General features: G+C 45.0%; 1 protein-coding gene across 1 annotated transcript in view; it reads right to left on the bottom strand.

Moving 5' to 3' along the window:
- ETS1 (ETS proto-oncogene 1, transcription factor) overlaps positions 1 to 22,491 on the bottom strand; it is a 61,878-nt gene that overhangs the window by 4,271 nt on the left and 35,116 nt on the right. Inside the window, exons 4-7 of the mRNA XM_080930323.1 lie at positions 20,434 to 20,511; positions 19,287 to 19,535; positions 15,101 to 15,361; positions 550 to 668 (exon numbers count right to left, since the gene is read on the bottom strand). Of these exons, the coding sequence (XP_080786449.1) occupies positions 550 to 668; positions 15,101 to 15,361; positions 19,287 to 19,535; positions 20,434 to 20,511 (707 nt within the window). The remainder of the gene's footprint in view (positions 1 to 549; positions 669 to 15,100; positions 15,362 to 19,286; positions 19,536 to 20,433; positions 20,512 to 22,491) is intronic.

Below are 22,491 nucleotides of genomic sequence, written 5' to 3'. Positions count from 1 at the left end.
CCCAAACTCCTCTGGGATGCCATTAAAACACTTGGTTTTGACGGAGAACGAGTAGCCATGGAACCGACATCCCTCTGGCCCACATCATGAGCAGGTATCCTTAATTTGAAAGTACAGAACTTGACAGGAAGACGAGGGTGGGATCAGGGCAGTGACACCTCTGCATCCACCAGTAGCAAGCATCCTTTCTGGACCAGGTGGAGGGAGACAAGTTTTCATGTCTGCCAGAGGAATGATCTCTCTCATACACCAACCATTTATCAAGCGCCCTGGCATGAAAGGATGGAAAACAATCCAAGCGAATGCATTTTTCAAGGCCTTTCAGGTGCCTAGAGCCAAGGACTAGACAGAGGGTATGTCACAGACAGGGCATCTACTGATGAAGGACCACCTATGTACCAGGAACTAGGGCAGGCTGCATCATCTGTTCTAGGACACACAGCAGCAAGCAGAAGAGCTGAGCTGGAACTCCGGACCCACAGGATCACAATCTCAGCATTTTCTCTCACCCTTTCTCAGCCCAGAACTCCCGGGTCACTCATTTCTTACCTCATCTGGGTCAGAAAGCTTGAATTCCCAGCCATCTCCTGTCCAGCTGATAAAAGACTGACAAGACTTATCAGTGAGTAACTCCAGAAGAAACTGCCACAGCTGGATTGGCCCACTTCCTGGAAGCACAAGGCATAGTGGCTCATTAACAAAACACACTGAAGGCTCACAGCAGCTAGTCCCACTATGCCGCAGCCCTCATCCCCCCTCCCAGCCTGTCTAGACAGGAGAAAACTCGGGCATGCTATAGCACAAACACCAGCGTCAGTACTCCGAGCTCAGAGAAAGTAAAGATTTTCCTTCTAAAAGAAGGAAATCACGCGGCATAACACACCATTTGTCTGTTTTTATTCATTTCCGGGTCAGTCTCCTCTAATTGCTGTGTTCTTTTAATTCCAGAGTTTTCTGGAGAGAAAATAGAGTCTATCTTCACATGTTCTAAGGAAATACAAATTTTGTTTATTTGTTCTGAGAGTACGACTCACTAAGTTGCCTTGGCTGGCTTGGAACTTGTAGACCAGGTTGACCTAAAACTCAGAGATCCTGCCTATGTCTCCCTGGTGCCAAAAGAGTTTAGTCCCTCCTTAGTAGATACAAGCTTTGTGTAGTAAAGCAGCCAGCATTTCCTCACCACACTGAGAACGTACCTTAAGCTCTGTGAAGCCATCTTGCAAAAAAACAGAGTGAAAATAAAAGCACTCAGCAAATGCCTTCTAAGCTAATGAATTATTTGAAGAAATGACACAAAGGGCTGTAAAGCCTTCACTCCTTCCCTATCTACCTACATGTAATAATTCACTTAGTGCACAACTCAAATGCATGCTCAGATTTCCTAGGGGTCAACTTAAGTTAGCAGCTAATGCTACCTGTCGGAGCTTGGGAAGCTAAAGATGACAAAGGAGAGACCCACTGAGAAGCCATTCTTGGTGACCTAGGAGCTAAGAAAGAAATCAGGTCTTGAGAAATGGCCTGTAATCGCTCCAATGCCAAGCATAAGTTTCCTGGTGATGCTCAGTAACCTCACACATCCCTGACAGGAAAGACGGCATGAGTTCTATGCTCACTCTGATTTAACACTACGGAGCTCAAACATGAGAAAAATCCTAACAGAAAAACCAAAGGGAGCTACTATTCATTCGCTGCGGCCTTAGCTGCAGGTCAATGCTTTATTCTCTGCTTGCGGATTCCTGGTGACTCAATAGGACAGATGCTGTGATTAGTCTATTGCTTTCTTCACCCTTCAGCAGAAAAACAAGGACAACGAAAACACAGTGTGCAACATAGCTGTCTAACGTGGGTAAAGCCATTCAGAGAGAAACAGAATAGCTGGGTCAAGACCTCAGATTCTTCAATACAATGCCCTAACCCGAAGCTATGGACCTAATTAAATTGGCTGCCTGGTTGCAGAGACTCAAGTGCTAAATGGATCTGGCTTTCAGGAGCCATCTCCCTTGCTTGCCCTAGTAGTCACAGACTCTTGAGGGACACATGACCTACTATGTTGGGTACCTATCCCAACAAGCCATACTGCCAGCCCCAGAAGACCCCCTGCAGTGGCTAGCTTTATACTACTAGAACTGCTCTCAACATTGCCTTAAATTTGTCTCTCAGAGAGAGGCTAGTGTATTAAGCTAAGGAGAGGGATGGAAAGATGGAAAGCCCAGGCAGATCCTAGTTATTATTAACAGGCGGTTAGCAAGCATATTTACAGGTTCCTAGAGAAGAAGACTCAGGAGTACAGCACAGGCTGGGACAGGGGGAAAAAAATGGACTTCAAAATCGTATTATCAGCACCAGCTTGGGGGATGGAAGAAATTTCCCTTCAGTGTTACCTAAACTTTAATGGCAAAGAACTCACCATAGCCTATGTATGCCTTCCCACTGGTATCCCAATATAGCTGGGGACAGGGAATCCTGACCTGAAAAGCATCCCCCCCCCCCTTAATGTTACTTTTCCTGGGTTCAAAGGGAATAAAAATAAATGTTAACATGGAAACTGGTAATCCACCTCCTAGGATCAACTATTCTTGCCACCTTTTATTGTAGATACAGCAGAGAGAAGAAGGGATCAAACAGGGAGAGATGGTGCCTAAGGTAAACGGAGGAGCTCGAAACCTAAGACGTGGCTCTGGTTCGCTGAGCCATAATGTCAGCTCAGGTCTTCTGCCTAGGACTCTTGCAGAAAAGTCTGGTTAGCTGACCCGTGTGCTCCTGGCAGCCTATAAAAATTTAGGTGTGTTAACATCTGTCTGGATGTGGTCCCAGCATTCAAGAGGCCAAGAATTCAAGGCCATACTAGGCTTCACATCAAGACTCCTCCCCTACCCACCCCAAAGAGGGGATAAGAACCTACACACTGCTGTACCCCATGAGACAATTCCACGATTGGTCCTAAGACTTCCCAGCTAGAGCCCTTCCACTGACTTCTACGCATCGCACTTCTGTCGGAGAGAGCAACAGAAGGAGGAAGGGTATGGAGCTGTGACTTCCAGGTTATCATTTTTCTAGATGGTATCACAAGGACCCTATTCCTACAGCAACACATCAGCCTCAGCTTTCACTTCTGGAGGGAAAACCAAGTCCACGTGGAGACACAGACACGAAGGCAGCTCTGATGCTGCAATGCTTACTTGCTTTGCATATCTGCCAGCCACGTCCAAGTCTACGCCCAGACTCATGAATGAGACTTGCAGTCCCGGTTACCGGTCTCCTGAGGTCATTTCTCAACTGCTTAGCATAGACCAGTTCACACCCTCAAGGCTCCTGCCTCCTTCCTTTGCCCTTGCTCCAACACGCTCTGAAATCTCCGAGCTTCTTCAAGTCTCCTTTCCTTGATCCTGGCCCCATCCACCTACCCAAATGCATTGTGGTTCCAAGTGAGCCTCTGTCGCCCAGAGCAGAAACTGGTACTAAGAATAGCGCCAGTCATGGGAAAGGGGAGCTCACATGTTAAATGTGACTCACAATGGCAGGCCTGTCTGGGGCCCCAAGGCAGTCAACGGCGCCCTTCACCATGCTGCCCCGCGGTGTCACACATCAGGAATCCAATCGCATCATTGGGAAACTATGTTGCTCCAGTGGAGTTTGGAGCCACAACAACAGAGGGGTCCCTGTTAGAAGGAGGTCTTCCGAGGCGGGGCATGAAGAAGCATAGGACACACATGCATAGGCCCAGCTCCCATCTTGCTCCCATCTCCTGCGTAGACCACACCCTTTGTTCTGTTCTTCCCCAGCCCTCCCAGCTAGGGAATTTCCTGAAGGCCTTCCTTTCTCAGACTCAAGATGAGAGGAGAAGTCTTAGACAATTCTGGCAGTCCTAGTATGCAAAGCACAACCCAGACTTGAAAGAAGTACAAGGAGCAGCCTGGGCCAGGAGACAAAGAACAGCCAACCCACTGCCCTCCAGGAGACCCTAAAGAGTCCACAAATCAGAGGCAGATTCACATAAATCCCTGCTCATCTGAGTCATATTTTATGTTCCTCATCTTTAGCTAGAAATTGCAAGGCCTAATGTTTAAGTCGATGACTGAATGTTGTCATCTTCTGTGTTTTGGTCACTGACTCTGAGGCTATAAGTTGAAGCAAACTAGGAATGAACCTTATTAAAGTGTGTGCGTGCACGGGCATAAATATCTGGCTTGTGTGGTTGTAGCTTTCTGATTGCTTTTGGTTGTTGGTGTTTACAGAATTGGGTAGGAAAATTTTCTAAGACCGAGCCATGCCCTCAACTGTTTAATTACCTATTCATTTATGCATGCATGCATTTTGAGACAGACTCTCACTACAGTTGGCCAGGCTAGCCTTGAACTTGTAATCCTCCTGCCTCATCCCCCTGAGTAGTTGAGGTCAGAGGCTTGTACCAGCAAGACCAACTATGGCAGCCCTTCACACTTGACAATGTCACCATCATTCTGCTCTAGGTTTGCAGGTTACCTGCCCAGGGCAGTGGCTTCAAAGCTGAAAGCAGAGGAGGCAATGATGAGACATCAGGTTCTACTACCCCATCCGCATTGCCATCTCCACTTCAAACGTAGTTCACATCTATCACCCCGGCCCTGGTAAGAGGCTAACACAAGACGTGCGAGTTCATATAGATGGAGTAACCACTAGAGAGCTGTTGTCCTGGCAGACTGTTCATATTTTCACTGTTGTTTCTTTTTAAACTATCCCTATATTGCCCCTCTCTGGAGGGTGTGTGTATGGGTGAACAAATGTGGAGGAAAGGAGACAACATCAGCTGTCTTGAGAGAAGCCACCCACCTCTGCACTGGTCTAGAGTGCCAAGTAGGCTAGACTGGTTGGGCAGAGAGCTCCAGGAGTCTTCCTGTCCTTTTGTCCCCAGCACTGACAATTCAAAAGTGTATCAATGGGCCATACTTTTAGGTAGGTGTTGGAGATCTGAGGGTCAAACTATGTTTCTCATGCTTTGGAGGCAAGCACATAGCCAGATGAGCCATCTATCCATCTCCCCAGCCACTTTCACTGTGGTTCCCAACACCAAGACTTGATGATTTGCTCAAGATTGGAATATATGCTCCCAGGAAAGTCTCTGTTCTCATTCCTGAAGCCTAGACAACACCTGACCAGCACACATCTCCCAGCTAACAATTCTAACACTATGTGTTTTATCAGATGCCTCCAGGTCTGTACTCCTATGTTTGTGGTGCCAGGCATGATGCCTCAACATTTAATGGGTGCTTTCGCCAAAACCATTATCCTCCAGGGGAGGTGGGGGAGGAAACATATAGCTTTGAAGGTGCATAAATTATAAAATTGGGACCAAAATATGGATAACACCCAGGTTATGCTGTACCAACATGCTCCCAAAATAAAGCAACCACACCTCTTGTCCTTAGGGGATTCATGCTTCTCTAAGAAACTGAAGTCCTTTAGTTCTACTCTCAAATTCAAATTGAATACCTCAGCGTGGATAGGATGGCATATTTATTTTAACCTATGAAACTCTCATGGTTGATCACCCTTGCAATGGGGCTGACTCTGCCCTGAGACACATCTGGCAGGTGGCCTTAAAACAGTGAATAAGCCTGGCTTGCCCCTCCCTTCTAGCCAGGTGTCTCTGCCCACAGCCAACGGTGACAGCAAAAACAGAACACTGGAGTCCGGAAATGACCCGTCTGCTCAGTATAGCCTCCCTTTTTATACCCTGGGGAGCACCTGTCTCTGAGATGGGCTGGATGATTCCAGAGTCTTCGTTCACCCTTCTCAGTCATTTACAAGTGGTCCCAGAATCTTACTGTTTCCATGAAGTCATGGCGTTGAGGGGCCAATTAAATAGAAATGACCCAACAGTTTCTTGCTGTGTATCAGACCAGGCCCTGTTTGAGGATGATACTGCTCTGTAGTACATACAGCCTGAAAAGAACTTTGAGAAGAAAGAGCAAAGACTGCCTAGAGTTGTCACCTCTTGTTTCTTCTGACTTATGGCTTTCTGGTTCCACTACAGTGTCCCATCGTGACACTAACACAGCCCATATATTGTGTGTTCTACAGCCTTCCCACAATGCCTTGGTTTTAGTAAGTCCCTGCTATCCTATACTCTATAAATACAGCCTGTGTTGAAGACTACAAATCAAGAGTAGTAAATATAATAGAAGCTCTACTAATGAGACTATTAAAGCTATGCTTGTGACAAAAATAAAAATAAAACCTAGAAAATCAAACACACACACACATGCACACAAGCACGCACACACACACACACACATAAACACACAAATGCATGCACACATATATACACAGAAAGCCTGCATAGGTAGTGACCCACTAAAGAACTTTGATTTTAATTCTTCCTGGTTCAAATGAAATATAACGCAACTCAAACTCCCTGGGCTTTGTTTTCCTCTTCCTAAAACGGAATAGTAATTCTGCTGGTCTTTAATTACAGATAGGTCCTAGAGAAACATGGCAGGCATAAGCAAGAGCAAGGGAACATGAGGAATGAATGCCAGCAGACCGGGAAAAATACTAGAATCATACAGAACACCCTAAGATAGCAGAAGAGGCATTTGTCAAAACAGAATGTTCAAAAAAAAAAAAAAAAAAAAAAAAAAAAAACTTGTAAATTCCCAAGATAAAATTTAATAATGCTTCCAAGAATGAAATCAACCTTTCATGTGGCAACTTTCAGAAAGTATAAACTTTGAGTTTTTTTTTTAAATCATTCGTATCTATGATAATTTGTAAAACATCTTAACAGAATCAACCACTGACCATTATTTTAAAGTTCAGGATGAGAATGAAACCAGTTCTCTAGCTAAGAGTTGGTATGCACCACAAGAGGTAGCAGAGTGGATCGCTTTGCAAGTGAAAGCATCAAGGACCGTCCTGGCTTGGGGAAACCTGGTTTACAGATAGACTTAGTCCGTCCTTTCCCACATGATGCATTTTCCTAATCATGTTCTGGCCAAGCCTCCACTACCCTCCCCCGTGTTTGCACAATCATGATTCTACATGGTCTACCGGAACAAACTGAGAAGTGGGGTGCCTTGCCTGGCCATCAGGACCCAGGCAAGCTGGCCACTACGTTCAGTGAGCAGTAAGTGGCCAGCTGGGCTGCTCTACCTGGGACACTGTTTACTAAGACTCACTGAGCTAGTCTGGCTTGGATGGGAGAAGGCAGTTACATTTTTAATGTATGGGGAAAGACCTTTGCTTCTGCGGAGGCTCTGCACACCTGCGTGCATTCAAGTGTCCCCAATTGGGGATGGGTGGCAGCAGGAAAAGAAGACCACTCCATTCTCTTAAAGGGACTGCCTCCGTTTCTAATCCCAAGTTTATACTCAGCCTTTTTCCTTTAAGCCCACCACGGATGCCGTCATACCCCGAGCAGTTCAGCCTAACTTGCACATGAGCTTGCACAGTGAGCCTCAAGTCAGGAAGTGGGTTTCTTTAAAGCCTTTTCCTCCTGGTGTTTTCTAGGGAACAGACTTTTTAAGAAGCCACCAGAGAGTGCTCAGCTGGGGTCAGGGTCAGGGAGTAGGAACTGTGTTATAAACCAGCATGCTATTTTTTTTCCCCTAACCTATGTAAATATCTTAAAGAAAACACCTTGCTCTAATACCCAGCTCAGCAGAAGAGAGGATGGGCTGACTGATTAGTAAGAATATGAACCCAAGACTCCACACTCTGTAACTCCAGGGGTTCATCTCTGAGACTAAGTTAATTTGGGGGGAAAGGTTCCTCTGCATGTTAGGGATAAAGATCATTGCCAATCTGGTCTATTGTAACTCTACGGGACACACAGCATGAGCTTCAGTCTAGCTCTGACCAGCACGTAGCCAGCAACTCATTTATGAGTATCTTTCACGTAGGGGATGAGAACTAGACTGGGGTGGAACATGAAACAGAATATTAGCAACAGCTTGGGGCTAGAGGGGAAAAAAAAACTTCTTTTTTCACCATAATGAAAAAGCCGAAAGTGTCCTGCCTACGCCTTTGAAGAACTGGGCCAGAGAAGGAGCTTGGAGAGGCCTTTACAAGAAACTGCTCCACTCTGTCTGAATGTCAAACCCCTCCACATGGCTGTGTCCTGCCACCTCTTAAATACCGTGGGTACAACCCTCCTCCCAGTCTACACTTTCAAATTCAGTCATCCCAGGAGAACTTTCACTCTCTTTATCATCAGGGAGATGTGAGTCACAGCACTGGGTTCATTCCAGCCTCCGTTATGCACAGAACCCCAAGGGCCTATTTGGGCCACTACGACCAGGCAGACACATGGTCCCGAGTAGTGCCTTACACTGGCCAGACAGGGAAGCTATGCTAGCTTACTGAGATGCCACTTTTGTGGGCCAGGTCCAATGTGGCTATCACATTAAACTGCTGCTCAGGTGTCCTACTGCAGGGGACATTACAGACCTCCTCCACCGTGTCCCAAGCAAGGCCAGGACTGCTGGGGACTGTTACAGCCAGGGACAAGCATAACAAGGGACGTGTAGGCCCAGTCCTGTGATACCCATACGTGTTTCTACTGGGCGACTGTGACCCAACGCCTCCTTACCAGTTTAGCTGAACCATTTCAGAGGCTGAGATGTAGACAGAAAAGAGGCACTTCCTACCCAAACCTCCTTGGGTCCAGGCTCGCAGCATGTTCTGGAGGCTTCCCTGCCTCATCCCATTCCTTCTTTGTCTTTGAGGATGGTCCAACAGACACATTGTTTGCACAGCAAGCCATTTCTTATTTATTGGCTTCTCACTATTTTGGATATTTTCTTAATTGTTAGCTAGACAATGTGCAAAACCTTCGGAAGCATCCTATGTGCTCTGTGGCTTTGGTCTAGACATTCCCCTCCTCCTCAAAATCAATCCCACACTTACAGAAATGAGAAAAACAGAAGCTTCCATGCATGGTTTTGTTGAAAAGTTAACAAATATTACTATGTGAAAGAGTCCAGGACACAGTAGGCACTGGTAAACAGGCAGCACACTGGGCTACATGTCAGATGGAGCCTAACTAACAAAGAAGCTCTTGCTTTGCCCCATACCATCAGCAATTACTAGAATTAGACTGTAAAAAGGGTTGAAGTCAATATGTGGTAGGAATGAGTGTACTCTGAGCTTACTTCCCAGGTGCCCAGCACCATTCTACATGGCTCCAGAAATTCACTAATTCGCACGTGCTTATGAGTTAGGATCCATTTATGACCTCAGTTCTCAGACAAGGAAAATGGGGTATAGGGGTTGTGAAATTTCCCAATATAACATAGCTTGGCGGTGGCAGAACCCAAGTCCGTGTCCATGGTTGTAGCCTCATGGCAGAGCACCTCAGAGTGGCTATCCCCTCAAGTGTCTAACTCGGACTTCGCTCTGAAGGCATGTTTGAATGGCAGATGTCACTGAAGCCATGGCATCAAGTGAAGGTCACTTTGGGCCTGTGCACGGGAAGAGCAGTGCTTTTCTGGGATTGAGCCTCTGTGCTGAGCAGCGGTTTCTCAGCAGCAGGGACAGAAGATTGCTCGGTGAAAAGGAGACCCCCACAGAACAGAGCTGGAAAATCTGGGACGTGTGAGAGGCAACAGGGACTTTCCAAGCCCATAAGGCAGCCAGGGCTTGTGTTGATGTCTCACAGCACGCTGGCTGCACTTGGCTCAGTGGAAACATCCTGCTTCAAAGGCAAAAAGGTGGAGTTACACACTGGACTCAGAGTGGAATTCCCAAGCAGACGCCACCCAATTCCATCATGCATAATGACAGTTTGTTAAAGGAACAGTGACCCCCAAATTTTGAGACTCTGTGACTTCTCTAAATCAGACAGGGAGCTGTTCCCAGCAGAGAGAGCCAACCCATAATCCAAAGTACAGACAAGTCTTAGAGAGGTGCAAACACCCCAGGGGTCCAGACAGACTGGGAAGCAACTCCTCAAGGCTCTGAGGAAGCTCCGCCTACCCTGGCCTTCAAGACTATAAGCATAAATAGGAAACCCCTCTTCCAATAAAATGTTAAGACATTCAGAAACAAAAAGTTAACAATCATGTGGCCAAAGCCTCCAACCATAGGAATTCCTCTGCGGGTGGAGAATGATTAACTGTTGTTACCACACTAAGCAGTTAAGAGGCAGGAGCTATGAAATGGTTCTGCAGGCTGCAGAGAGCCGTTCTCCTCCTACCTAAGTCCAATGTTTCTGGGAATTTTCCTCCCTGATACTGCAAAGCGATTCTCCATTGACCTACATCTGAACAGCATGCTAACCAACCCAGGACTCTACTATGACATGCAAAGCCACCTTCATGATGAGTCCCTGTGACCTGTCATCAGGCTCTCACAGAGACTGAGAATCAGTCCCTTGGGTCTCAGGGCTACTGTTGGGCAGGGAGGTTCCTTTCACTTTCCAGCAGCGACCTAAGCTCAGCAACGAAAACAGTCTGTGTCGTTCTAGTTTCTAGCTTCCTTCTTCCCTATGGAGACACTGGCCTTGATAAGCCTATGAGCTAGCTCCAGTCTTAGCAGAGCGAAGGAGCTCAGTTAAGTCATTACCTAGCATCTCTGGCTTCTGGAAACACGGAAAATGCTCAGTGTTTGCAACCAGGGTCTCTCCCCATTCTGACAAGCTGGCCTTTCTCAATGCTAGCATCTTCTCCCTGTCTCATGCCAGCAGTGTTTGCGTGGAGAGATTACACCAAGAGCCTAGTACAGGGTAACATAATAGAAAGCTCCACCATTCCTAACCTATGTTTGGAATATCTGAAATCTACACAGACGCTTGCTACATTACAAGTGGAGCAAACTGCTGCCCTTGTCCTTATTGCTACCTTGGGCTCATTAAGAGCTTCCCAAGACTGTTACCATTTTGTGCTTTAGTCTGTGCAGATTAACAACTCAGTTTTCTTCAGAAGACTGTGGGTATAGATGCTATTCCAAAATCACAGGCCATGTCCTGAACTGGGGGGGCTTGACAGGCCTTCCTTTTGTAACCAAGTTGTTTAATTTCTCAAATGTGTCTTACCTGTTGCTTTGGGTTACTGTACCCTAAAACTCAACTACAATCAGACCTCAGGGGTTGTGAGTTTGACCCAGGGATTTGTGTGACTTTAGACTGGCCCCCCTCTCATTTGTGAAATGGGCAAAATAGCATTCATTCTAACCAAAGGCCATTTAAGAGAACCCACAGGGGGACATCTGGGACTGCTTTTCCTCTAAATATGATTCCTTTTAGAATAATATCACATTCTGTGTGTGTGTGTGTGTGTGTGTGTGTGTGTGTGTGTGTGTGTGTGTGTTTGAGAGAGACACTATATATGTGTGTGTGTGTATACATATACATATCTACACACACACACACACACATATATATATATACAATTCTTTTTAAATGATCATTAATGGATGGCTTAAGGTATAGAGTCCTTTTCCAGGCTCTGGATGAAAAAGAGACTTTCTTTCCTCATAATTACAGCTTAGCGGTGATGACATACCCAGACATGGATTACCAGTAGGGTTATGAATGGACCTTTATCAGTAACTGTGACTAGAAATATAGAATAAAGTTCAATAATGGTGATTCACGGACCAAGAACTCTGTACTGAAGCCAAAACCATCTCTTACCCTTCCCCCTTCCCCTCAGTCACATGTATGAAGTGTTAATTAGTGACAGGAGGCCACCTGAGTCTTAATCCCTTGGTGAAGGACATGGAGATACTCAAGGAGTGGTCCCATTCCTTACATGAAGAACAGATGGTGCATTCAAGCAAGGTATGCAGCAGTAAAAATTCATTAAGGAGCTACCTTCTTGCAGAACGAAATTACCTGACCTCCAATAAAGCATGTTCTTTGTCCTCAGTTTCACTATCTCTAAAATGAGGCCAAATAGACAGGGAGGAAAGGAGACTACTATTTTAAAACCCAGTATATTATCCTATCCCTACACCCAAATCAATTAATTGAATAAATTAATGTCACACATTGTGTTAGACACAGGCAGAAAGGACCCATAATCATTAGCAAATCGATGATCTCAGCATGTAAGCACAGACTGGGTGCTCAGGATTTTCTAAGGTCTGTAAGGAATACAGAGAACAGCGGGGTGGCTCTCTGTGTTGTAATTAGAAGGGGTTGAGAGTGCATCTATGAACAAGAGAAAATGGAGCTCTGCGACTGTATCAGTTTGATAACCGTAAACAGTAAGGTACGGAGGTACACTGTGGCGGAAGCCAACATTGCACTTGATGTATTTTCTTCACCCAGCTAACAGGCAGGCTTTCAAGCCATGTTATCTGCCCCCACATCTCGACCTAATTTAACAAGTTGCCATGGAAGCCCTGCTAAGGTTGATGCAATTTTCTTATCTTTGAAGAAAGAATGTAACTGTGCAGGAGAATTTGAAAATTCCATTTCTAACTAACTGATTTCCACACTTACAGTGCGGTAACTAAGATCTCACAGGAAGGACGAGAATGTATTCCTGTGGGGGCAGTAAGGACAGAAACATCAGCCCCTCGTCTAGGGATGTGGAAAATGCTTCCTCTTCTCAGTTAGGTACATCTAAGCACAGGCATGCAGTGTAGGCCAGGCAGCCATGGTAAGCACATGTATGTAGTCCAGACCATGGTGCAGAAGTCTGAGTGCTCCTATTATATAGGTCACACACAAACTGCAGCAATTGAATTTTAGGACAGAAAGGGATCAGAACCAGACAGAAAACTAGTGCAACATTTATATACAAACAATGTTTACAGCAAAAGCACTGCCAACAGTTACATAGTGATTTCCACTTTCAAAGTATTTCTCAAAAGTCAGCTCGTCCTAACACATCTGCATAAAGCTAGACACCCATTTGCAGACACTCTAGCTGTCACCTCAGGTAAGAGACAGTACAGGACAGATGCATTTCATCTCCTGTTTATCTGTTTCTGAGAAGGGGCCACCAGGCTCAAAGAACCTATAGTGAAGACAGGGAAGTGTTCCTTGAAGACAGAGCTCATGGGGAAAGCCGCCAAAATTTGGTATGCCTTCACACACCAAACAAATCCCAACCATTATTTGGACCACAGTAACAAGAGAGCGTAGTTCAAGTCTAAGGTCATTTTGAGTAAACTGGGTAAGACAGCCTCTGGGGGAGCGAGGAGGTGGGGGGTCTGATCCTCACAGAGTTGGTGCTCGTTTGCTGAAAGAATCAATTTGTTACAAGTAGGGGTTTCTTCTCACCCTGTCTAGCACAATGTCTAGCACTCACTTTATTAATGGATTTGGCTCAACTGCATTTGCACACGTCTCCCACTGTCAGGATAAGGGTGAACAGTTCTATGTCACTAAAGTAGAAAAAGGTACAAGGTAAATTTGCCTAAAATCACACAGTGTGTTAGAACTGGGAGGGAGCGCAAAGAACTTCTGTTTTCTGGTCTATTGTTCTCACCACTCTTTGAGTGTGAAAAAGTTAAATCCATAATTATAAAGAAACGAAACCTAAATGTAGACATGCCTTAAATCTTTTTGTTCAATTGGAAGAGCTTAGTTTTTGAGAAAGTGAAGTTATGATCTTTCCCATCTCCTCTCCTCACTGGCTGTTTTAATCCCTTATCCCATGGGGAAAAGGAGGGAGAAAGGGGGGGAAGGAGGGAGGGAGGGAGGGAAAGAGTCTATTAAATAACTTTCAAGCAAGAATACTGTCAATCATCTGAGCACTACCCCGGCCTTTCTCTTCCCTTCCTGGCAGTCCTCTCCCCTCCCTGCTCTGTCACTGCACCTAGGTGGAGGAGTTTTTCTCAATTCCAAAGTCTTCCATTCTTCTACACTTTGAAAGACTTCTTGCACTGTTTCTCATCTCAGACATCTTCAATGAAAATGAGTAATTTCCCAATCATCTGCTCTCCAGAGATAGGAAAAGGTCCTCTTAAAACATACCAAGTACCCCCCATCAATATCTTTTTTAAAAACACAGATATTTCAAAAAGATCTTCAAGTTTGTCATTTTCTAATGATTCTACATATGGTCTTTGCCATCACTCCCAATCACAGCTGTATTTCCTGGGCAATCTTGGATGCAGTGACTACTCTAGCTTGGGTCTTTGTGGGATGCAGTATAGAGAATACATTCTTGATCTTGGAAAGAGGGGTAAGTTCCCTAAGTATATAAAGTGTGCTCTTAAAGATCAGTTAATTTTCAGAAAAAAAAAAATCCCAAGACTACCCTAGCTCACTTGATAAAGAATCAGTTATGTCAACAGAAACACCATGTCTGCCACCTCTTCAGTCACAGAGAGCCCCCTGTCCAGCTGAAGACGTCTTAAGATGGCAGCTAAACATCTGCCTAACAAAAGTTAACCTGCAGCTCTTCTCAAATGCACTTTGTAAGCCTTGAATACGCTACAATCTTACAGAGATCTGATGCTTCCCACATTTATCATTCAGTGTGTTTTTAATTTTTCTCAAACAACCCCAGGGGCTCCTGGGCTGTGCATTGGATCAGTGAACTGCCTGGCTCTACACTCAGTTTCTCCTCAAAGCCTCAGCTTGGTGAACTTGGTCCGCTCTCTGGGTTCTTTCTGAAATCACTACTAATCTAGTTATGGCTTTCACGCCTGGAAGAAAAACAATCATAAAGTGTAATGGTGGTTGTGGTGGTGGTTGTGTTGTTGTTGTTGTTGTTGTTGTTGTTAAGTGTTTTGCTATGAAAGCACCGAATGGGTCTGGACATGGCTTGGAACACTGTTCCTAAATTCAAACGGCAAGCATACTGAGAAACTCTCCAGCATGCACGCCATTCAACTCTGCCTTTGAGAAGGAGCGGGCCAGCAAAAGTCCCTCCATGCTACCAGAAACTCCCAGTTATTTCAGGTCCCTTCCCCAGATATGAAAGAAGTTCAAAAGTTAAATTTCCTAACACTCTTAAAAATGAACCCTTGGAATAGAATGATAAAACAGGCTTCCGAAAATCAGTAGCTTTTCACAAGCAGAATGGTTTGAAACTAAATACCCTTCAGAAACATCTACTCTTCGAAAAAAGACAAAGGGATGCCTTTGGGTCTCTGTGCCTTACACTTGACCCGGCCCACGGAAACATGCAATTAGCCACCTAGACAGGGGCTGGGTGCCTACCTGTGTAGCCAGCCAGGGCAGCAGCAGGAATGACAGGCTTGTCCTTGTTGAGGTCAGCGCGGTCACGCACATAGTCCTTGAAGGTGCCCTTGGGTTTGTGGTTGGGCAGGGCAGCAGGATAATCCTCAGAGTCGAAGCTGTCATAGGAGGGGACACGCTGCAGGCTGTTGAAAGATGACTGGCTGCTCCAGGACTGGGTGAGGCGGTCACAACTATCGTAGCTCTCTATGCTCTCAAAAGAATCCTGGCCCCCGAGTTTACCTGGAGGTAAAGGAGGAGGTAGGAAGAGGGCAGGGAAGAGGGGTTGGGAAAAAACAACTGTAAAATCCCTCTTATGGAGGACAGATTACTCATTAGATCTGGAGAGGGAATGAAGGGAGAGAGAGCCCAGGGATACAGGAGTCCTGGAAGTCCTGAGTCTACACTATGGGAAAGGACGTTAGCCTGGAAACAACATCAGGGCTACTGCTAGTGCCTGGCTTATAGTTCCTAGCATTGTGCCCAAAGTAAGTAAGGTTCTACTCCTCAGATCGGTCATGAGGACAGGACCTTAAGAATTCTAAAGCCAGAAATTTAGAAACTTGGAGTGCTACTTCTCATGAGATTTCTGGTTAATACATCACACTTAATAAGTTAATTAAAGAAAAAAAGACAAATAGAACAGTTAGATTGTTTTTTTTTAAATTTCAGCCAATAATTTTTTTAAAAGGCCCAATTTGGCAAAATATTTTGATCACAAGAAAAAAATATTTCATTAGATTAAGGGCCGAATGGCCTCCCTTGACCTTGGAACTCAAGCATTACCTCTTAGGTACTTTCTCCCCAAATACTAAGTCATTCCTTTATAACAGAGAAAGAAGTTATGCGATGCCTTCAAGGAGAGTGAAACAAAACCCATCCAGGTCCACTCATTCTTGTAGGCAGTAAACTGTATTAGTTACCCTCTGCAGTAGAGTTTAGAACTTGGAATTCATACTCCATGGGCAGGAGAAACAGAAGGGATGGCAAGGGATGGCTAAGGAGTAGAGGCCCAGAGCAGGGTCAGAACCCCGTCAGTGTGTGAGTTGCTTAAGGCATTCTGAACCAACCACATGATCGTGCAAGTTTGTTCATTTCCCAAACCAGGTTATAAACAGCTGCTGCGGTTGTGCAAGCATTCCTGGAGAGATCTCCACTGCCAAAAACGGCCATTAAGAAAGGGGCTAATAAGGAAACTTTAAGAGGAGAATAGATACATGGAAGGTCTACAAAGGATCCCAGAACATTTGTTTGTACGTCCAATGATCAGCTACTTCTCAGACAGCTAGAAGCAGACCTCAAGAGACGGGATGGCCACTTCTACCCAGCATAAGAAAGATGTGTGAAAAGCGTCTGCTGAAATATGCTCAAATTCATTCTCAATTGTGTGAAGCTGGCTAAACCCTAAAGCAGAGTGTCTTATCCAACCACATTATCAGTGTGCTTCTGACTGTGGGTTGGTTAAAAAAATAATATCCAGACATAAGCAGCTGCCCAAATCAAAGTCAAATACAAGGGGAAGATATTGTTCTCAAAATTAAAAAAAAAAAAATCCCAGATAAACAAGTACTTCTGCTTTGAACATCCTGCCCCGCTGCTCGCTCCTGTACTACTTAAGACAGAAATGTCATTTCTCACTCCACCCTCTGCTTATGTTCAAAAGAAGACAATGTTCAGGAAGCAAATCAGAGCCTGAGGAATGAGTGACCCACCCGTACCTCGTTAGCCCCTTTCCATTACTAATTTTCTTTAAGTCACATTAAATGTCTCAAGAAAGCAGCCTCCACACACAATGCCATAGCTTTCCTAGCAGGCCAGAAAGTTTCCCAGTACCTCATAGGTGTGCCCTCATACCAGCTATGGATGCTAAGGGTTATTTCATGTCACTCGAGTACAAACACACCAAAAAGCTAAGAAAGAAAACCCATCTTTCCACGAAAAGTGGCCTGCCCTCGGAGTCACCCATATGTAGGGATTCTCTATGCCTCAGTCTCTTGCAAGTTTTCTATCTCTTTGGCCATTTTTGTATGTGGAGGGCCAAGAGCTGAAAGGGCTTCATTCAGCGTAAGTGTAAAGGAGGCGTCGCCACTCTCTCACAGCCTCACCAGATGTCACTCGGTTCTGACTGTGGTTTAGAGAGGAGTGCAGTTTTCAGTTTAGTTCTGTTTCACAACCCTGAAGCTGGAAACCTTCATTAATGGGTATTTTCTCCAAAACACTGACTTGAATCCAAGAGGATTAGACGCTCGGTTCTGCTTCTCTGTTCAATCAGGGGTGGCAAGCATCCCCATGACCATCTTTTCTAAGAAATGCCTCAGCAACGTTCTTCCAAAGCTAATTGAGTCCACCAAACAAGCCCTCCGAACAGAAGGGTAGCCCCACAGCCACCCACAGAAAAGACTTACACAAAGACAGGCCTTAGAGCTCCAATAAGTGGGACAGAGAAGCACTTTGTATACCATAACCCAGAATCTGAATACTGTGATTATTAATAGTCAGCTAACAGTAATGTCTTCAGTCTAGACCAATCACAAGAGTCAGAATCAATGGCCCCTCGGCCAGCCGTGTTACAGCACATCTACCATGCAGCATGCAGGCTTGCACAAGCTGGTCTTCCCCTTAAGTCTGTGACCTGAGCTTAGAGGAGGCGAACAGGAGGAGAGACACAGACACCTGGCATCCTTCGGTAAGGATCAGTTTGGGTTTATGATCATTAGTGGGAGTTTGAAGGGGAGTGCGGACCCAAGAACCAAGAGGAGGAAAGGGAGAGAAGGGTATTTATACAAATGCAAAACCAGCCACAATTGTAAAACAGGATGATTACAGATCTACATGGATTTACAACATAGCTGAACCCTAAACCCACAACTCAGTCTCCTTAAATATACAGAGAGCCCCACGAAGAAAAAAAATGGTTCTAAGGCTTTAGCCTGCTTAAGGAGAAGTGCACTTGAGGGTATGTATTTAAATAGACACGTACCCAAAAATAAAAGACAGGCAGAAAGGAGAAGACAGACCTGGTCCCACCCATTCCCTTTGGTTTGAAACACAAACAACCTAGGAGCATAAGAAAGACAATCTGGGTTCTGATTTTGCCTGGGCTTCCTCTATACCAGAGAGCTAGCCCAAGGCTTGCTGGGAGCAAACAGGAGCCTGGACACTTGAAGCATGTGGCAGAAGGGATGGCTCTCCATGGCCACAGGCTAACTCTACCTTCCGCTCTCACCTTTTTGGAGAGCATTGAGCAGGTAGCAGAGCAAGTCATTCTGTGAGCAAGAATCATGACCTTCCTCTTCCTGTCATAGTACTCTCCCACCAGGAAAGTAACTTCTCAGCTTTTCAGAAACTAGTGGGCTTTTCCTGGATGAAGAAGCCCCTCCTTCTAAGAGACTGTACTGCAGTTTTCTCAGCAACAAGACAATCATAACACGCTGCTTCTGGTAGTGGAATATCCACAGTACATTAAACATCAGGTACATTTCACCTTTGGGACATTAGGTCAATGATACCTATTTAGAAACACTGACTTCACTGCCAGTGAATGTCTTGTCACTATTATAATAGCCTTGTCAACAAGAGGACCTTCTTTTGGAAGCCTCTGGCCACTTTTTCCCCTGGTCTCCTAGCTAAATACATACTTTCCCCACACTGTTGATGACCAGCTCCAAATAAACCATTGGTTAACCATCTTGTATCTTCCCAAACCAAAGAAATCACAAGTGGCTTAAGTTCCCACAATGAGCAGCAAGGGTCATCCCAGGTACCAAGCCAGGGTCTATAATATGGCTCAGGTGAGCCCTGAAAGGAATATCAAAGCACATGCCAAATTTCAAGAGGATTATGATCTTGGGCAAAGCAGTCTTAAAGAAACCTCAGTCTCCCTTTCAAAATCTACCCAGAAGTAACAATTAGGCATTTTATCCTGATAACACATTTGAGTATTACTCTGCCTTACTGAGTTCCATTATGGACCCCAAGATCTTTGTCATCATGCTAGTTAAGGCTAAAATCCAATAGCAGAAAAAGGTCTTCTTGCCTATACACTCGAAAGTGAAAAGCTAAGGCTGATGGATATAAGACTGTTAAGTGAGCAAACTGGGACCGGAACAATGAATGAACTCAGGTAATTCTTGTACACCCAAGGAATCTGAAAGTACATTTGACCTACCACGACTGGCTCTCCCCATGCACATGTTGTCTGGAGTTAACACTTCCTGCTTGATGGCAAAGTAGTCTGTCTGCAAGGTGTCTGTCTGGAGAGGGTCCCGTAGAATGACAGAAGGGTAGTCGTTCTCATACTTGAGGGACAGGAGTTCTTCCGAGCTGATGGGATGCAGTGTCTGATAGGACTCTGTGATGAAGCTGGGCTCTGAGAACTCTGAGGGAGGAACACACTGAGCATGCTCGATACCATAGCCTAGAAAAGGAGAATGTTTACAGTTGGAGACACGGGTACCTGAAAGAAGCCATTCTTACTACCTACCAAGGCCCCACCATGTGATGAGAGCCAACTCCCTTAAAAGAGAAGAGGAAAGTAAGGCAGAAGGACTTGGGTTCAGCTTGCTATCTGTAGCCATTGCATAGACACCTTCCCTTTTTTACTGGTCGACAAAATAAGGTTAATGACATGTTCCTTAGAGCATGACGGTGAAGATAAATGAGACTGCGTGTATATTCACAAAGTCTGCAACATTTCTGGCACTCTTGATAAACTCCAAATATGTAGGGAATGTAACTGTCACCACTGGAATAAAAACTGTAATAAACTAGATTTAAAATACACATCACACCTTTTTAAAACTACCTTTAAAGTCAGGGCCATCAGAGAAGCCCAATGATAGTCTTTTTCTCTGGACACCTCTATAGTGTGCTAAGCTGCCTTGCACTTTAAAAAAAAAATTTTTTTTTTTTTTGCTTTCTATAACAGGATGTGATCCTGCATGGACCATGCATGGAATCCACAAGGATTCCATAGTCAAGCCTATCATCTTTAATGATAGGGAAAGAAAGCATACAGGCCAAAATCAAATCTCTAACCCAACCCTCTCCCAGTTACTAGCACAGGGGAAATTAAATAAGGTCAAATTCTGGCCAGGGTATATTCCTTCCCAGTTGCAGAAACTTCATAGACTGATAAGCATACATACCAACTTAAGTCATAAAATAAGTAATAAATAGAAGAATATAATTAAGAAAATATTACTTTCTATGGGATTATTATTAAAGCATCTGAGATCAACTAAGCCAGGGAGCCTTTCCAAGCTCCCTACCATGAAGAGCCAAGAGACGGAAGGAGAGCAGAAGACAGCACTTACTGATGAAGTAATCCGAGGTGTAACGGGATTCTTGGTAGGTAGGGTTGACTCCATTAACCTGGTACGGTTTCACATCCTCTGTAGGAAACACACCAGGGAATAAAATAAAGATAGTGTGCAAAATTTGACCTACAAAAGCACAAGGACCCTGGTAATCTCAACCTTTCTTTTTTTTTTTCTTTTAATAAGAAGTCTGTAAGCACGCTACAAGAGTTGGTGTCTTGGTTGCCTGAATGGAGCTTTATCTTAGGATGGCATCAGAAAAGTATGGCTGAGTTTAGCATTTCAGTAGCTGTGGAATGGGATTGGTCCACTTATCTTGGGAGCAGACCCAGTAGGCAATCACGGAACTGAGGATGTCTTGGTGTTTCTCTTCAGAGAACTGAATCTTCAGGCTCAGGTCTGGGGATGTCTCATGGACCATGATCAGCAAACTAGCACTCAGGCCGATCAACTAAAAACCATTTCAGAACACATTCTAGTCTTTAGGCAAGTAGGAATTTGTATCCTCCACTTTTTGCAGACATCTGGATTTTTTTTTTTTTTTTTTTTTTAATTCTGCTTTTCTCTTTGTTCTCAGAATTCAAGTTCAGGCCCAGACAAGAAGCTGGACACTGGTAAGGTGACTCCACTCAATGAACCATGAGAAGCAACATATCCAAACTGCCTAGATGCCAATGTCCTCACGACTCAGAAAGAACTAGAGAAAGTTCAGCGACCAGCAGAAGGGTCATGGTGGGCTTGGGGTACTCTGGCTACCCTAGACTCAAATGCAGGAGCTGTTGACACTCCACAGAGCCTGCATGTCTTTGCAAAAATCACTTGTAAAGGGAGACTGCTGATACAGGTTTTTCCTCAGGTATCTGATAGCCTGCTGAGACCAAAGGCTGATAGGAAAACAAGTTTATGCCTGCACTCAAAAGAGAAAAAAAAGTTCCCAGTTGAGATAAAATGATTAAACTCTGCTTGAGCAGCTTATCAGATTAAAACATCCCCTGCACCTTTGGCCTCCAGCTCCACCCCAAGCAGCTATGTTCTCTGGCTGCCATACTGTTCAAGTTTGATCACAGAAGGGACGCTGTCCTGCCTACAAACATCCTGGACGTTCCTTCAGAAATAGGAATCCACAGAAAGACAGTTTTACTGCCTCAAGCAATGGGACACCGGCTAGGATGACAGGGTTCGCCTCCTCACAGACTCAACTACACCCTCCTTCACCTCAACTCCCCGAGGGTACTCCCCTGCAGAAACACAGCCAACAGTCTAATCCTGTCTTAGTGCAGAGTTTCTTCTGAGTGCGCATTAACACAGCAAGAACTCTGGGTGGGAAGTGAAATTAAGACAGACTTAGGAGGAAGTAAAATTTAAAGTGTTGATCAGTAATTGAGGCTAATTCCAAGAGAAAATATATTTGGCAGCACTTTGGAGTCAAGAATGTGAACGAACCATGACCAGTGACAAACCGAAACTACCCCAGCTCCTGGTACATCCACTGTGGGAATTCATTCTGAGTTCAGAGATGCGTTCTATTGACAGACTCTGTTTGGTTTCATGGTCTGGTGCAACCTGCTGTTGTGTTCAGAAGGCAGCAGCTAAGCCAGTGCTGCGAGGAGCCTATCACATTTTTCTTTTCCTCTTACAAACAGGTCACTCATGTCAGTGCCTAGGAGTCACCACCAGTGCAGTTTCTACAGCTGTTGCCCAGTCGTGAGTAGCAGAAGCCACAGAAAGACCCACCGAGTCCTTAACTGCATTCATCCACTGGTCATTTTCAACAAGAAGCCGAGGTGAACAAACACACATCACATTCATGTGCCCAGAGGGATGGGACCTGGGTCTCTCCCCAGCCCTGAGACCGAGGCACACTCTTAAACAAAGGAAGGTCTTACATGGAATGAGCTCTGTGCCCTGCCCCCAGTGACTGTGCCTAGAGGCTGGTGACCACAGGGAAAGGGTGGGCCTGGTTACAGAGGGCAGCAGGCTTCTAGGCTTACAGTCAACTTGAGGGCACTGCTGACTGCTGGTAACTGCAATTTATTTTAAGAAGAAATGTCGACA

Source organism: Micromys minutus (assembly GCF_963924665.1).
Source record: "Micromys minutus genome assembly, chromosome: 16".
Lineage (NCBI taxonomy): Eukaryota > Metazoa > Chordata > Mammalia > Rodentia > Muridae > Micromys > Micromys minutus.
Note: the sequence above shows the minus strand (reverse complement) of the source record. Positions and strands in the feature narration are given on the sequence as shown.